This window comes from Patiria miniata, unplaced genomic scaffold (genome assembly GCF_015706575.1).
Source record: "Patiria miniata isolate m_02_andy unplaced genomic scaffold, ASM1570657v1 HiC_scaffold_9, whole genome shotgun sequence".
Lineage (NCBI taxonomy): Eukaryota > Metazoa > Echinodermata > Asteroidea > Valvatida > Asterinidae > Patiria > Patiria miniata.
This window is the reverse complement of record NW_024037076.1, coordinates 27,945,051-27,961,920: the sequence shown is the minus strand read 5'-3', so window position 1 is coordinate 27,961,920 and position 16,870 is coordinate 27,945,051. Positions and strand designations below refer to the sequence as shown.

General features: G+C 42.4%; 1 protein-coding gene across 1 annotated transcript in view; it reads right to left on the bottom strand.

The window, feature by feature from the left end:
• Positions 1-16,870, bottom strand: part of LOC119720217 (fibrocystin-L-like) — a 77,956-nt gene that overhangs the window by 3,688 nt on the left and 57,398 nt on the right. The window contains exons 46-58 of the mRNA XM_038189819.1: positions 16,343-16,517; positions 15,116-15,278; positions 14,197-14,429; positions 12,817-13,018; positions 11,398-11,584; positions 8,583-9,045; positions 7,302-7,524; positions 6,528-6,693; positions 5,527-5,929; positions 3,775-3,938; positions 3,073-3,184; positions 2,008-2,140; positions 658-773 (exon numbers count right to left, since the gene is read on the bottom strand). Coding sequence (XP_038045747.1) covers positions 658-773; positions 2,008-2,140; positions 3,073-3,184; positions 3,775-3,938; positions 5,527-5,929; positions 6,528-6,693; positions 7,302-7,524; positions 8,583-9,045; positions 11,398-11,584; positions 12,817-13,018; positions 14,197-14,429; positions 15,116-15,278; positions 16,343-16,517 — 2,740 coding nt within the window. The remainder of the gene's footprint in view (positions 1-657; positions 774-2,007; positions 2,141-3,072; positions 3,185-3,774; positions 3,939-5,526; positions 5,930-6,527; positions 6,694-7,301; positions 7,525-8,582; positions 9,046-11,397; positions 11,585-12,816; positions 13,019-14,196; positions 14,430-15,115; positions 15,279-16,342; positions 16,518-16,870) is intronic.

Genomic DNA, 16,870 nt, shown 5'->3' with positions numbered 1-16,870 from the left:
GTACCAGCATGAAGACCTTAAAATAAATACTCAAAATCGGAAAATGCAGACTCAGAAAAGACAGGTCAAATTAGGTTATGTGAATTAAGTCGCAGAAATCTTTTTCTCCACCGATGATTTCATGTCATTTCTACGATGTAAAATCGACCAGATAACACTACGTAGGCCATGGTTTTTCAACGAGCGCCGTACATGCAGTACTGCCAGTATCCCAATGCTCTCAAGCCAATTGCCAGAACAAAATAGAGGGCGCTATGGCTACAAGCTCATTCATAAGGCCAGACGGGTATACTGGCGTCTGTGTCCTGTATTTTTTTATACTTTTATGTACCTACACAAAAAGGCAGTTCATGTTCTTCCTTTAATTTATATTATACGCTTGCGATTTCGGCGCAATTTCCGGCAGTGCAACAGTATGGGAAAAAAAATGAATGCATGACAGTATCAGATTATTTCTTTTCTTAGACAGGCTTTAAACAAAGCTGCGGAAATCTGTGCTACGCGGAAAAGTTTCATACCTTATCTCAATAATTTTGACTCACCTGACGAGCTACTTAGAGTATGGTTTTGACAAGCCCGTCGCTGTTTTGACTCGCATTTCGCTAGCGGGCTAGCGTTAAGGATGAACCCTGATCGAAGTACTTCTGACAAACCTACCTTGTTCCTCCTGGCCTGTAGACTCGGTGAAGCCCGGTGGCAGAGCGGTGGTCTGGATCTCAGGTGTTCGTCTAGGGGAGTTAGCGTGGCTCCTTAAGGCACTCAGACTGTTGAATCTAGGAAGGATACAAAGATAAATCAGTTTTAAGGAAGGACCTTTTGAATTGCATGCAGGAAAATATGTTGATGCAAACATTAGTCCCTTCACTGCCCCGAACCGCCCTGCCTGTTACTCCCTGTGCTGCCAAAACCACTCCAGCAATGTATGGCTTCATGGATGCATCAAGGAATAAGTACAATTGAATAAAATTGTGAACAGGTGCTTATGGGTTCAGGCCAGCTCCAAAAAAGAAATGAAAACGTAAAACAATGTTGTTCTTAATTCTTGAAACCTGTCTTCAGTAATTACTCATTCAAATGGAGTATTTAAGTGTGACGTCATTTACAACCAAAAAGTGCTGTGCAAACGAATGGAGTACGCGCGCGTGTTGGTTCACGGGCTGAGTCACGCGCTAATGTCTTTCACACACATTGTGTGCGCGTGACGTATTCGCTTTCGGTACTCCATTAATCAAGCAATTTGAGTTTTAGGAAATGGAGTGCCGTGGCCTCGTGGTCTAGAGCATTGGATTCGTGGTCTGCGGGTAATTCTGCAGGTTGTGGGTTCAAGTCCAGTCTGCGGTTATGGTGTGTGTGCCCTTGGGCAAGGCACTTTGTCACTCATTGCTTCTCTCCACCCAGGAGTAAATGGGTACCTGTGAGGGCAGAAATGGTTATTGCAATTGAATCTAGCTTCTTTGTGCCAAAATGGCTGCATCGAGCTGTATACTTCCCAGGGAGCTGAGATGGTATTTGGAATGTTTCATTGGCCCAATATGGAGGGGTAATAATGATGCAGCGCTTGAGCACCAATGATGGTGGATACGTGGGCTTTATAAATATGCATTATTATTATACAAATACATGAGCGACAACTTGCTCTGACTTTGTAAACACTTCCAGCACATCGGCCAATGGCGTCACTGGAGGATTTTTGTTTTCATTGAGACACTTTACTTCTCCCAGGTACTTGTCAAACACACCGTTTTGAAGAAAATTAAGTGAACAGGGTATGTAATAAAGTTCTGGCATTGTCATTTTCGGAAAAAGAGTGCCTGCATCCACAGTACAGATTGAGATAAACTTCTGCATTTTGTAATACCACACAGTCTCCAGAAAATTTTAAGAGCAACTTCTGATGACTGATAAATAACCCTAGTAAACTTGATTCAAGCTAAAACCTTATTTCCATCTCATGTTGGAGTTGCTCCTGAGACCGAAATTTTGGTAATCGACCAAGTAGATACGTACTGTACATCTTCTTCGGAATCTGCATCACTTCCCTCAATCACCATCGTTGGGACCTTGCGCGAGCCCGAGAAACTGCGGAGTCGAGCTCCAGACTCTGTCAGCTGTATTTCATCCGACACTTCAAACGTCTTCCCTAAAGCGATACAAGGAAAATTTTTAAGTAAGTTCATATTTTCTGGGTTTTTTTTTTATGACACCCTGAAACTAAATTTTCAAAATGAATTGTGGAGTACGGTGGTCCAATGGTTACGGTGCCTGAATCATGTGAGATTAAACAAGAGTGTTTTTGTTCTTGGGCAAGACACTTGACTAACAATTGCATCCCTCCACCCAAAGTACACTTTTGGTACATGATGTGAGGGTAGAGACCACATCTTGAGCTGCTTTAGAATTTTGGTCTCACGGCCCGATCAACAGAGGTAATATTAAACTGTGAAGTGTTTTCAGACATTTGTATCAAGTTTCACATCGAGATTAAATTACTATTTAAAAAAATATATATAAGCATAAGATAAGCCTTTTAAAATAAGAAACCACACAAAAATAGGCCCATGAAAGTTATCATGTGTGTAATATTGAAATACAGGGCGAGTCAAAAAAGACGAAACCCAAATGTCGGGACCATTGTTTAAGTGAAGTTCTGCATGTAGCACTTTCAAAATCTAGGATATGAAAGCCCAATTCATAAGCTTTCTTTTAGTACAAGAATCTTTCAAATCACTCAAGTACTTTTCAAGTTATGGAATTTTAAACACAACCGCCATTTTAAAGTTTTGTCCACGGATCACACAAAAGGTGTGCGTTCTTTCAGCAAAACAAAAACAATTTACACACATCCCTATGTGAATTGTTTTCGTTTTGCTGAAAGAACACTTATTCAGGCGTTGTATAAACACTCTTTGTACCAAAATGGCAGTATTAAGCTGCATACTCCCCGGGAGCTGAGATATGGAATATATTACAGGCCAAATGACCATCAAATATAATATAATGGACTTCGATCATTGTTAAAAGCACTCTACGAATCCCAGATAATTAAATCTTTCCTGTAAACTGAAGTCTCACCTTTCTTATAAAAGAGCTTGTAGGCAAGGAGAACAAGGATGGCAACTATGGCAACAGAGAAAATGACGATCAGTGCAATGGCCCACCCCGGCAGCCCTTCATCAGGGACCTTCTTTATCAGAAACAAGAAAAGAGAGAAAACAGGACAAAATTGTCATAACTATGAAATAATAATGGTCAAGTGCAAGTATTGTTCCAATTAAATGATATTCATATATGCCTAAGACAGTTTACCCATTCCTATTGGTCAAGAGCCCAGTCTTTAACGGATGATAAAGACTGGCTGGCTAGTCTTAAACACTTTTTCCAGTGTCACATGAAATTTGGACTCCTATGACATCCGGTGCCTTTTACCATTTTTTTTTTGGTTGAACGCTCACAATACTCATGTAAGCAAGCGCAATACTACCAGTGAGTAAGTATTTGAAAGTCCTAAATTCACAATGCACCGGCACAGCTGCATTCTGCGCCACATCGCGCACGAAAAGGAGTTGTATTTGCAATGCATGATCTTGCCCATGGCTTCATGGTTTACAAAGATTGAGCATGGAACACGCACAGACCAGGTTGACAATGTTGCATGTTTCATGGTAGATATTGCATACAACCACATATTCAGTGCCACTTCAGGAGTTGAAAAATCTTTAAGTCTCATCAGGTCAGCAAATGAGCCGGTCAGAAATTTCAGATAAAAAATCTTACATCGATCGGTCCATATGGGTTTCCATTGACGAGCAGGTACTTGTCAGCTGTTAAGGTCTGGCCGTCAAAGGCGAAGGTGAAGTTGCCTTCCAGAATATCTGTCCACATGGCCTTCAGGGCAGCATCCACGTCACCCTTCATGTCACAAGAGATGAGGATGGATCCTGGAAGTATAACATAAACACTTGCATTAATGCTCATAAGAAGTAAAGTGGTTAATGCTGGATTTGAACCTAGGGTGGCTGCGTTCTACTAACTCCTAGCTAAGTGAATGAGAAGGCATGTTAAACTGGACTCTGACAAAAATTCAACTCCCTTCAAGGATTCTTTGCACAATATAACCCTCAAAGGCAAAGTACGACAAAGAGAAGCAGTGCTGAAGGACATGAGTTCCATTGCCGACATGCACCCATACTCTGGTCAAGTTGAATAGTTTTTTCATGTATATCACATAGGCCTATACCTCTATGCTAGTTGTGCGAACCAGACTTCAGTGAATCTCTTAAGTATTAATTCATGAAGTCCAAACCCCTTTCCTTTTTGGACACAAGTAGTCAAGTCTTTCAAGGGTCCTTGCACACAAATAACAGCTAGGATGCACAATGACAAAGGAATGCTTTTGTCACAGTTCATTTGAATAGCTAGTGACTTGACTTGAGACTGACGGACTTGTGATGGACTTGTGATGGACTTGTGACTGGACTTGTGATGGACTTGTGATGGACTTGTGATGGACTTGTGACTGGACTTGTGATGGACTTGTGATGGACTTGTGATGAACTTGTGATGGACTTGTGATGGACTTGTGATGGACTTGTGACTGGACTTGTGATGGACTTGTGATGGACTTGTGATGGACTTGTGATGGACATGTGATGGACTTGTGATGGACTTGTGATGGACTTGTGAGGGACTTGTGATGGACTTGTGATGGACTTGTGACTGGACTTGTGATGGACTTGTGATGGACTTGTGATGGACTTGTGATGGACTTGTGATGGACTTGTGATGGACTTGTGATGGACTTGTGATGGACTTGTGATGGACTTGTGATGGACTTGTGAGGGACTTGTGATGGACTTGTGATGGACTTGTGAGGGACTTGTGAGGGACTTGTGAGGGACTTGTGAGGGACTTGTGATGGACTTGTGGTGGACTTGAAGGGACTTGTGATGGTACACAAATATGGAATGCTTCGACTGGTGTAGTAAAACTAGCCTCCCGAGGTGATCCATGAACTTCCGAAATAGGAGTGCTCCATGGACACCCGAGAGAGGCTAGTTTTACTTCACCACAAGATAAGGCATTCAATATTTGTTTTATAACACTTCACCCACAGATTCTGCTTGGTATTAATATTTTTAATTATTTAAATCTGAACACAGTTAAAATAAACTTCAATCTCGATACAACAATTGCTGGGAAATGTATTTCTCTCTTCCAAACCACCCCTTCAAGAAATGTTTGAACCAAACTCTGTGGCGCGCTCTCTTGGGAACAATACCCGCTACGCACAACGCTTAATGCGCACACCAGCATGCATTTGCACAAAAATACAGCGCCATGGGTGTAGTACTTTGGTTGTTAATGGTATTGCACTTTGGTTGCTACAGGTATAGTACTTTTGGCCGTGCACTGAAAGATAGCAAAAATAGAGAGTACCATGTGACTCGCTGACGGCCAATCAAGACACAGAATCTGTGGGTGAGGTGTTATAAACTCAAATACAACACTGTTGTGGAATGCACTCACCTCTCTCAATCACGACAGCACTGAGTTTGATGCCGTCGTACTTTGCCATGACGTAGTCCACAAAGTGACCGATGAGGCTCTGCTCCTTTCCGGCGGCCACCGCGTCGTAGTCGGCCAAGAAACGAAGCTGAATCATCTTAGATGGCAGGACCATGACATCAAAGGCATCACAGCTGATGCCAACCAGCGGTGAGGACCCTGGGAATGTGATCTTGAAGTCCAGGACGACTCCCTGCGCCGCTGCCGCGATGGTGAGGTCGGTGAAGTTGGCCCAGCTGCCGTCAAACGGGATGGTCACGTTGCCGACGAGTTCGACCGCGCCAGCGTTGGGTGTTGATTGGCTGACTGAGGCTGTTAGTTGCCATGGGTTGGATGGAGATCCGAGTTGCTGTATCAAGTTGCCCTGTCGGTATTATTTGATAACTTGATCACTTGAAGATCTGCACGTCGTTTTAATTTTTATAAAAAGTCCCAAAATATTCTAAACTTTTTAAGACGTTAATGTGATTGCTTCGCTAACTGCTTACAGTTACCATGGAAATGGTGTGCTTAACATATGGAACTTATCTGAAATTGAAAGTGTGTGCTTAGTAGCTCTATTCATCAGAGCAGACTGGTATTAATTTGCAATTAACTTTATTTCATTACTTTCATTTCTACTCGCAAGTTCCAAAATGAGTATTTTACCTCGCTTTCAATTTAATATGGCCGGTTCGTGAATACAGCCTATTAGGCTAAAGGGCACGATATCAGATAGTAGCAGCGTAGTGCTCAAATGGGGAAGAGTCTGTAAAGTTGTAGCCTAGTCCATCACAACTACACAAGTCAAACACAAGTAATCAAGTCAAATCACAGGCTATTCAAATAATCTTGGAAAAAAAAATCTTTTGCCGTTTTTCTTCCCGTGATACCTGTGACTTGACTTGTCAAAGGAGTTGTGCTTTACTCTTTGACTGGACCTGTGATGGGTTTGACTATACAACTGTGCAAAGATGGCTTACCGAAGCATCCACCACATAGATTGACGGTTGTTGGTGGAATGCCCAGCCCTCCCAGGCCCCGCCTGGCTGGGTGAGGAGCACCAGGTGGTCTGGGGTGCGGTACTCAATCTCTACGCCTTCCTTGGAGTTCTCTTCCTCCTCCTCCTCTCGCATCACTTCGTCATATCTAAGAAATATAAAAATAAAAAACCACATCGCTTTATGAAATAGATCTGTGTATACTTTGGCAATCAACATACTAGTAGATGGTTTTGACATCATAAGAAGGTACAATGGTGATCATGGTTCTCATGTTCCTGGGCAAGACACTTTACTTGTATTGCCGCCCCACCTTGCTGTTGGTAGTGCCTTTTTGTGACCAAATGCTAGTCATTCTGCACTAGGCTGCAACAACCACTCCTTAGATGATGTTATGTGCTTTTTTGGATGTGTGAGATTTAGGTTAGACTTTCTTCTGTGAATTACGATGGATTGTATTTAAGGCTGGTTTGTATTTAAGACTCTTTGCCACCCTCTTCAGAAGCCACGTTGTATTGGAAGCCATGCAGATACTTCTACTGTGGTAGCAAATGGCAATTGCTTGCCAAGGGAGAGCCCGGCCCCACCTGGCTTCCAAAAACATTGAGGAAATACTCTGGCCATGTGTTCCTTCAGAAGCAACACCTTCTCATAGAATAGTTTTAGACACCCAGTGTCATCTGGGGACCACAATCTTGTGCACAGTGTCACTCTTCTAAAACATCCATGAAGATTCCAAGTCAACTTGCCACTTACGGTTTGGTTCCTGGAGGAACTTCAGGGGGTCCTCCGGTCTCGTTGGTAGCCCGCACCCCTCCTGTGGGGTCAACGGCCTTGGGAGCTGGCTCCATCATTGCCATACCGAGGATCTGGACACCAAAGTAATCAGAGAGCTCGCCTGCCTGCATGGAATTGGCCAGCTGTGAAGTCACCTTCAGGAGGTCCTCGTATCCTAGGGAGATTTCTGACCCTGGGGAAACTAAGAGGGATAAAAAAAACCCAAATTGTAGAGCTGACAGGGTGACTTTTATGTCACACCCTTCTTTCCGAGTCTCCAATATGAACACCTTGAAAAATTGATGTAATGTACAGGTAAGCCTACAGCTTTAAGTTGTTCACCTTTTTTTCTGAATACACGCTTGAAGTTGGAATTTCATCACAGAATAATGATGATTTTTATTAATAGGCTTCTTAATGTGTCTGTGTGCATGGGCATCACCAGGATTTTTTTCAAGGGGGGGGGGGGGGCAAAGCTCATTCCCCCCCCCAATCCTTGTACTTTCTCTGGCATATTCTCAATTTATCATTTTTTCTAGGGTGGGTGGAGGACATTTACCCACCCCAGCCCCATTGACACCCCTGCAGACGCCCATTTTGTTAAAAGTGTATTAAATTAATAGCAAATATGATTTCACACCTTTTTGTCTTCCCTTTTTTGTTTGTTGGTTTTTTTAGGGGGGGGGGCCCTGTCCCATCCTGGCGATGCCCATGTCTGTGTGATACCTCTCATAAACACAGACTCCATGACAATATATGCAGAAAGTCAACCGTGACATTGGAAACTTATTTCTCTGAGCTTAACTCTTTGTGGAGCACTGAGATGGGCGTTGTGCACAAGTACCCCGGAGCCCAGTTACAGAGAAAGAGAGATTTAGGAGGAACACAAACACATTTCTGCAGTATACCTGGTGCCCACACAAAGACAGTTTTGCCCAAATCAGTGCATGCGCAATGTGCCCCCCCCCCCCCCACGAGCCAGGGTTCTCATCCTGGGGGGGGGGGGGGGGTTCAAGTGGGGGGATGGATGTTTCAGTGTGGGGGGGGGGAGGGGGCATTCAATCTCATCAGTGCTGAGGTACAGTGATTTTCTCTAGTTGCTAAATTTCCAGTGGGGAGGGGGGGGGGGGGGGAGGGCGACTGGGGGGCAACAATTTTTTTATGGGGGGGGGGGGGGCGTGTGCCCCCCACACCCTCATAGCTACGAACTGTCTGCAAAGAACTATCTATTGTTTATGCATGTGGTCAATTGACACCTACCTGTTGTTGGGGCTTCTGTGGAAACCTCTTCACCGGGTGGCTCAATCTCCTGCCTCGGCTGAGGTCCAATCTCCAGGGACACCCCGGACTCGCCTTGGGCTAGACGTCGCCGTCGACGGCTGCCTTCTCTCACAACCTCCACCACGCGGATCTGCGACGGGTCCAAATTGAGCAGAGCCGCGAGATTATTCACAAGGTTTCCATTCTCGTAAAAGTCGTCCACGGAGACGGCGGGGACGCCAAAGGAAACCATGACAACAGCGGTGGTGCGAATCTCTACGGGCTCAGGACCCCTGACCAGGACCCAGAGTGTCTTGGTGTCGTGGTCGAAGTAGTTCTCGCCATGGACCTGGGAGCCGATGTCGGGGTTGAACTGGTTATCAGGGAGGGCTGGGTCTTTGGCCTTCCAGATGAGCTCTCCAGAAGAACTGAATTCGGCATTATTTGGGATGACGTAGCGATCCTAGAGACAAAAAAAAGACAAAAAGTAACACACAAACAAAAGACTGTCAGCCTCCAAAACTTCACATGTACAGTATAAAACCACGTTGTCATTCACTTGTAGATGTCTCGAAAACAACTTTTTACAGACCCTTCCTCTAGGGTTGGGGCTTGAGGGATTGAACAGTCTCTCATTCACTGACAAGTTTCAATTTTTGCACTTCTTTTTTTAAAGCCAGAGTCCATCATTTGCAGCTATCCAAAAAGTAACTGGTGTAATTATTGCTGAAAAACATACTTGGTTGAAAGATAAAGGGGACTAAACTCCCTGTGAAATTATTCTTTTTGGTAAGCTGTCATTTTGAAGAAATCAACAAAAGAAGGCCTTTCCAACGGTGCTTCTTAAGAAGCACCGTAGGAAATTCAAATTAGTGGTTCGTTTTGTTATTCGGCGAAGGGCGCGCAAGCATTGGCACGACGCACGGTTGCTATAATTCGTCAGATCAGTGCCTGACATCGCGTAGCTGTAAACAGCTCAGTGAGACATGTCTCAGACGCTGAATTCAGGCCCAATTCAAAACATGATTCAGCAACTTTTGATTTGAAATCGAGATCCTAGAATGTTGCTTTTCTCAAAATATACAGCTAAAGCTGAGATGAAACTTCATCAGGTTAGTTGTCCGGCACCCTTCTTTAGATCTTAATTGAGCACCTTTATTGCTTCAAACGAACAAAATGCACAAATTACAAATGATGGACTATATAGTTAAGTCGGAAAAGGGGGGTATCGTGCACCCTCGGAAATCAATTTCTAATCAACGTTTCTAGGTCAGAAAAAATGTGACGAAAACGATTTGCTATGTTAAAAAATTCAAAAAATGTCCCACGTATTGTTTTTATGCAAATTAGTGCCGCCATTACCGAAAAATCTATTTTTAATTATATCTCAGCCAATATTGCAGATAACTGAACGAACTAGGTGTCTAAACCCATGTTTTCAAGGTCAGAGATCACAATAAAACTATTCTGGAAGTGACCACATGTGTCTGTGGCATAGGAATATGCAAATTAGTGCCGCTAATACCGGAAAATCATGTTTTTGGCATATCTCAGCCAATATAGCACATAACTACACCAGTAAGGTGTCTAAACCCATGTTTTGAGGGTCAAGTATCATTAGAAGACCATTCACGAAGTAACTATGTGTGTCTTTGGCATGAAAATATGTAAATAATAAAGTGTCGGTTTATCCGCTCTTTGATTTTTAGCCAATATCTCGGCCAATATTGCACTTAACTACGAAAGTAAGGTGTCTAAACCCATGTTTTGAGGGTCAGGTATCATTAGAAGACCATTCACGAAGTAACTATGTGTGTCTTTGGCATGAAAATATGTAAATTCTAAATTGCCGGTTTATCAAAAAAATGATTTAAGTTCAGCCAAATTATATTCAATTTCAGCCAATATTACAGTTTATTTTGAATATGATGGCTTAAAATAAACTTTGATCATTATTGCTTATCAAAAACCCTTCTGTCAACATTAGCTGCAATATTGGCCGAGATATTGGCTAAAAATCAAATTTCTGATAAATTGACACTTTAGAATTTACATATTTACCTGCCAAAGACACACATAGTTACTTCGTGAATGGTTTTCTAATGATACCTGACCCTCAAAACATGGGTTTAGACACCTTACTTGTGTAGTTAAGTGCAATATTGGCCGAGATATTGGCTAAAAATCAAATAGCGGATAAACCGACACTTTATAATTTACATATTTTCATGCTAAAGACACACATAGTTACTTCGTGAATGGTCGTCTAATGATACTTGACCCTCAAAACATGGGTTTAGACACCTTACTGGTGTAGTTATGTGCTATATTGGCCGAGATATGCCAAAAACATGACTTTCCGGTATTTGCGGCACTAATTTGCATATTCCTATGCCACAGACACATGTGGTCACTTCCAGAATAGTTTTATTGTGATCTCTGACCTTGAAAACATGGGTTTAGACACCTGGTTCGTTCAGTTATCTGCAATATTGGCTGAGATATAGTTACAAATAGATTTTTCGGTAATGACGGCACTAATTTGCATAAAAACAATACGTGGGACATTTTTTGAATTTTTTAACATATCAAATCGTTTTCTACGCATTTTTTCTGACCTAGAAACGTTGATTAGAAATTGATTTCCGAGGGTGCACGATAACCCCCTTTTCCGACTAAACTAATACCTTTAACTTACAAACTCGTGGCTCATGAAACTATAAGAACAAGAATCCTTCCACAGGATAAGTTTCAAACTTGCATCAGGGCAATATGATTTTGGGTTGGGGAACTGGCCCTTTCGCAAACAACTCACTTTGTAGTAGACGTCCAAGCGTTCCGGTTTGATGTACCAGATGCCGAGCACCACCGCTTGGCTCTCGCCGGAGTTGAGGAGATGGAAGCGCATTCCCTGGGGGTTGGTGCTGGTGAAGTACACCTCGTATTCATTATTCCCGGCCACCATGGTGTAGAAGGTACTGATGCGTTCCTGGCAGGTATACCTATGTAAGGCAAGAAATACATGTAAGGGAATGACTTTCATTGTTACAGTGGAACATCGCTATACAGAACACCGCTATACCGAACATTCGGCTATACCGAACATCATCCTTGGCTCCCGATTTTTGTGCACAAAATGTACCGAACATTATTGTTGAAAATTTCAACTTCCCCAAGGAACAGAAGGAAAAAGCCAGCCATGTAAGCTAAAAACTGTGTAAGTACCTGATTCAATAGTCGCACGTGTTCAAAGTCGTCTTTCAGTAACTACCAGGGCATACAGGGTTAAGTTTTGCTTACTGAATTGTAAAGATGAACAGACAAGTTTGATGAATCTGTGATCCGTTTGTAAATGCCACTTCACTCTAACATGTCACTTTTATTTTCCATTATTTTCTCTGCTTAACTTTAGTACAACAAAAAATATTAACTATCCTATTACAAAGATTTATTTTCATTGAACAAAACCTACAATTTATTGTTAAACTACTCATTAATTGTTACTGTTAACTGAGATAAAGGTTTACAAAAAATTGCCCCAGTTTGCCTTTCCGCCATCTTGAAACAGTGACATAACTTGCAAATTAGACTAGAGAAACAGTGCTGCAGCGTTAGGTCGATCCAGTTGGACTAGCTAGTCAAACCACGCAGCGTTCCAGTTGCAGATCAGTTTGATGAAAAATTATACAAATAATGAGTGGCTCAGAGTGAAATGGGAGTAATATCATTGCAAGGTTCAATCTGGACTTTTCCAGAGTGAAAAGTCCAGAGTGAAAACTTGAAAAGTCCAGATTTTACAGAGCGATAATATTCCTCCCATTTCACAATTTAAAGCCACTCAATATTTGTTTTATATAACTGACATATAGATCCTTGTCATTTGATATATTTGAACTTTTATTTCACTGCGAAATAAGTGGAAAATGTATTTCTCTCTTCCCAACCACCCCTTCACAAAAATGTTTGAACCCAACTCTGTTGCGCTGGCTCTTTGGAACAATACCCGCAACGTGCATACTTGCATGCATTTGCACACAAATACTGCGTCATGGAACAAGAATGATCCTAACTGTTCAATAGTATTTCCCATTCCCCATGGGCGATTGGGACTTTTTGAGCCCCGGCGTGAATGGGAGTAATAACGAATATCACGTGATGTAAGTTCCACCAATCAAATGACAGGGATCTGTATGCCGGTTATATAAAAACCGAATATAAACTGGGACCAATTTACCCATTGCACCAGCCGTGATCCTCCGGTCCGTTGATCAAGTCTACGTAGCTGTCGCTGTACATGGCCAGCGGTGACAGACGGCGGACTTCGGTGTCAGCATCCATGCTTTCTGCTACCAGCATCATGTGGTCGATGCCGTGGCACTCATAGGCCTGCCAGTCAGCCTTCCATGTGCACTCATTGTTCTGACCACGATAAATGCCTGTACAGACAGAAAAAACATATATGTGAACAACTGATCGGATACACTGTACCCTCTGGAGACATGCACACAATAGGGAACAAAAGATTGTATACGTCTCCACAGGGCAATTTCTATAGATGAATACTTCTCCACAAGGTTTTCACGAAACAGATACATGGATTTTACTCAAAAACTAGGAATTTCCAAGGTGGGTTGATTAGTAGCAAATGGAAGAGTTTTAGAAAAGGGATATGAAGTCCAAATTTCAGCCAAGGAAATTAATTCTAGTTAAAATAAGAGCATTTTGAAACTTCACTTTCAAACTCGAAAACTTTACTACATGAGAACAAAGAAATGTCTCTACAAGGATACAAATTTCAGTATTTCTGTACACTCATGTTTAAATAAGGGAATAAAATGTGTAAGTGGGAGGTGTTAAACACTATCTTTCAGACCGGTTGGAGTCTGGATGCTAATAATTACCCTCGCCTTCAGCTTGGGTAATATATCAGCATCCAGACTAAAACCGGTACTAAGCACATATTTATTGCCATTCATAAACACCTTTTTCGGTCAAAAAAAAAATCTAAACTTTTCGGTCCACCGAGTGAAAATTAATCAAAAATTATAAATTTCCGACAATTTTGTTTAAAACACCCCTCTAGCTATACAATGGTAAGGTCCTCTGGTAAACCACACTCCTTATATGGAGATTAGAGCGAGTGTCACGCGTTTTGCATGGTGTTGCGCAGAACGCAGATGTAACGGTGTAGTGAATTTAGGACTATTTAATTAAATATTGACTCACTGGTAGTATTACGCATGCCTGCGAGATGATTGTGAAGGTTCAACCAATAAAATGGTGCTGGCACCAGATTTCATTGCAGTCCAAATTTTATGTGACACTGGACAAGTGTTTAAGACCAGCCAGCCAACTGCTTTATCAACTGTTTAAAACCAGCAACGTGATGAGCTCTCCACCAATAGAAATAGGTAAACTGTCATAGGTATTTATTAATTTTATTTAATGATGTGGGATGATTGTGTGATGGAGCAGTTACAAATGAGCACATGGTTTAAAACCGGTTTTAAGGAGCCTTGCTGCCAATAATGGCCATGAGCTGATAAAGGCTAAGGATAGTAACGACAACGAGGCTGATTGTGACTAACTCGATACCAAATCTGCTTTTCCTCACCCTTATTCGGAGCTTTCTCTTCGACAGGGATCTTCGACCCGTCTTGTCTAGTCAGCATAGCTTTCGGGATGCGGTAGTCACCCAGGCCGCGCCGTGGGTCGCCGTCCCACTCATACTCTGACTGAGGTATGACCGTGCCTGGAGTGCCAAGGAGGCTTCCGTCCATGTCTTGGATCATGGCCTTCTTCATGCCGTCACAGTCCATGTCAACACAGTCTGCGGGGTTCACCTTACTAATAAGTATGGTGAAAAAACAGACAGTTAATCGTATTTATGCTTAGCAAGCTGGCACCGTTGTTGGCTATTCGTGGGTTATTTCCAGCTAAGCAAAAGTGCTTGCATTCTTTGGTGAGGCCCTCAAATGTGCCAACCACAAGTGGAAAGATGATGTCATAAAAAAACCTGTTTATAGCACTGGAAGAAATTTGAGAGTTTGCTTCGGAACTAATACGAATTTTTTGAATTGCGCGCTGCATGTATTAGGCCAAACAGGTGCACGCGCGTTACACAACAAATAGAAATTTGCCTAGATGTTGCTACTGACAAGTCCGTGGTCGATATTGGTTGGCCGTGATATTGCCCTCTCACAATGGCGCTTTATCGCGGCAGCGGGTTATCGCGTATCAAACCATAACAACGTCTAGCCCCTAGACTACTGTGTGGGCAGAGATGGTTATTGCGATTGATTTTAGCTGCTTTGTGCCAAAACGCCAGCATCAAGCTATAAAAGCAATTGCCAAGTGAATATTAGATAAAGAAAGTGAGCAACGTTTGCAGAAAAATTACAATGTGTTCATTTAAGAAAAATTTGCAGCCAGAATACTTGTTCCGACATCACAAATTCACAATTGCAATCGCATTCACATCGAGTACGAAACACCCTTCACGCAAGACAGACAAGCTTTATGTTGGGACATACCCGATAGATGGATGATGGATGTAGAGCCTCTGTCCATCAGCCACGTCCTCCATCGTTATTCCTGAGGTAGTCAGAGGATGCTGGGCATTCTGGCTGCCGGGGTTGGTCATGATTGCAACGTCTGTCTTCCCACAGTGTGTACCGAATCCTCTGAATGCAACATCTGTCGCCAAACATTGCAAAAAAAAGAGGAGTGAAATACTGTTGGCTGTGCCTATGAAGATGATGAAATGGACCATTCCAGAGATGACCATAAGCCCAGCGCACTTGTGGTTCATGAGTGAGTTTGACAGAGTTACTGTTGTCACCTGACCAAATGTTGTGATCTAATAAGTCAATACCTTAGAGCTATATTAAATTACTAGAGTGCTAGCTCCTCATTCCCCATGCAGAGATACTCTGAAGCCATCCTGGGCCCAGACATTTTGAATTCATGTCAGTGTCTGTGGGACATTATAAAACACACAGAATGGGTTTCGGATAATGTTCTCTAAATGGAACGTGCAAATAAAACATTAACGTGAATAGCATAAGCGCGTTTTCTGTGAGTATGACGGTTAAGAAAACGTCACGGCCACAATGGTCTGCAGTGCCTATGCGCACACGCTTCCGTTCGTGTGAGTTCGCGCAGAGCAAAATGTAACCCTCTTTTACTAATTGTGCATTTTGAAATTTGGATAATGCATGTGCTCTCAATGCAAAGGGCAAGTACAACATATGCAAACATCATCCGTTTTTCCTGTGAGTATGACTGCTAAAATACGTCATGGTAGAAATCATCTGCAGTTCCTACACCCAGGGTTTGTGTTTGCACACGTTCGCGCTGAGCAAAATGAAATGCTCTTTTACTAATTGTGCATTTTGATTTCGGTGTATCGGATTTGATAACGCACTGGTAAAGAATAACAACACAGATATGCAAATAGCCGTACTAAAGCCATACTAATTTTCGAGTTTTCTATAGGCTTGTGCACAAACATGTTTGCAACAAGCAGGCTTCACTCTGTACAGTGAGTTAGTGCTCTAGTAATATGTAATATAGCTCTGTGGTCAATGCCTATTTGTTTGATTGAGAGGAAAAGGTCCATTACAGTCGGACCTCAGACAATTGTTAACCATTGCTGTGTTCATCAGCAAAAAGTGTCAGACCAGCGAAGTACACATGCAGTTTACATAAAGATATTCCAATTAATGTCTACATTATTCTGAGAGGTATTTTGGACTCACTCTTTAGTTCGCTCCGTCCGTTTATCGTAGGGTAATTCATAACATTATGCAGATTTTCTGCAGGGGCCATATTTTTCCCGGCGCTAAAACTGGCCCAGACAAACCCAGAGTGACCCTTCCCGGGGGCGCGCGGGCTTCGGCAGCTTGCACTCTGGGCAGCATTCTCAGGTTCAACCTACAATCGGAATAATATAGGGCAAAAGGGGGCGGGGTTAAAAATTCGAACAATAAAAATAAGGGGACTGGACATCATTCAACACAAAGGGGGTTGTCATTCAGTGAAACAAGTCTGTACCTACATCAATAAAACCAGAGTTGTAACGAGTAACTGATTTTGTGACTCGAGTCAAGTCATTTTAAAGAAGTGACTCAAGTCAAGTCGAGTCATTAGGTCAAGAAGGTAGAGTCGAGTTGAGTCGAGTCGAGGCACAGTGTGTAGTCGAGTCGAGACAAATATTTAGCTCGAGTCAATTCGAGTCACGAATATTTGAACATATAACAAATAAAGACAAGAGAGAAAGTCATTTG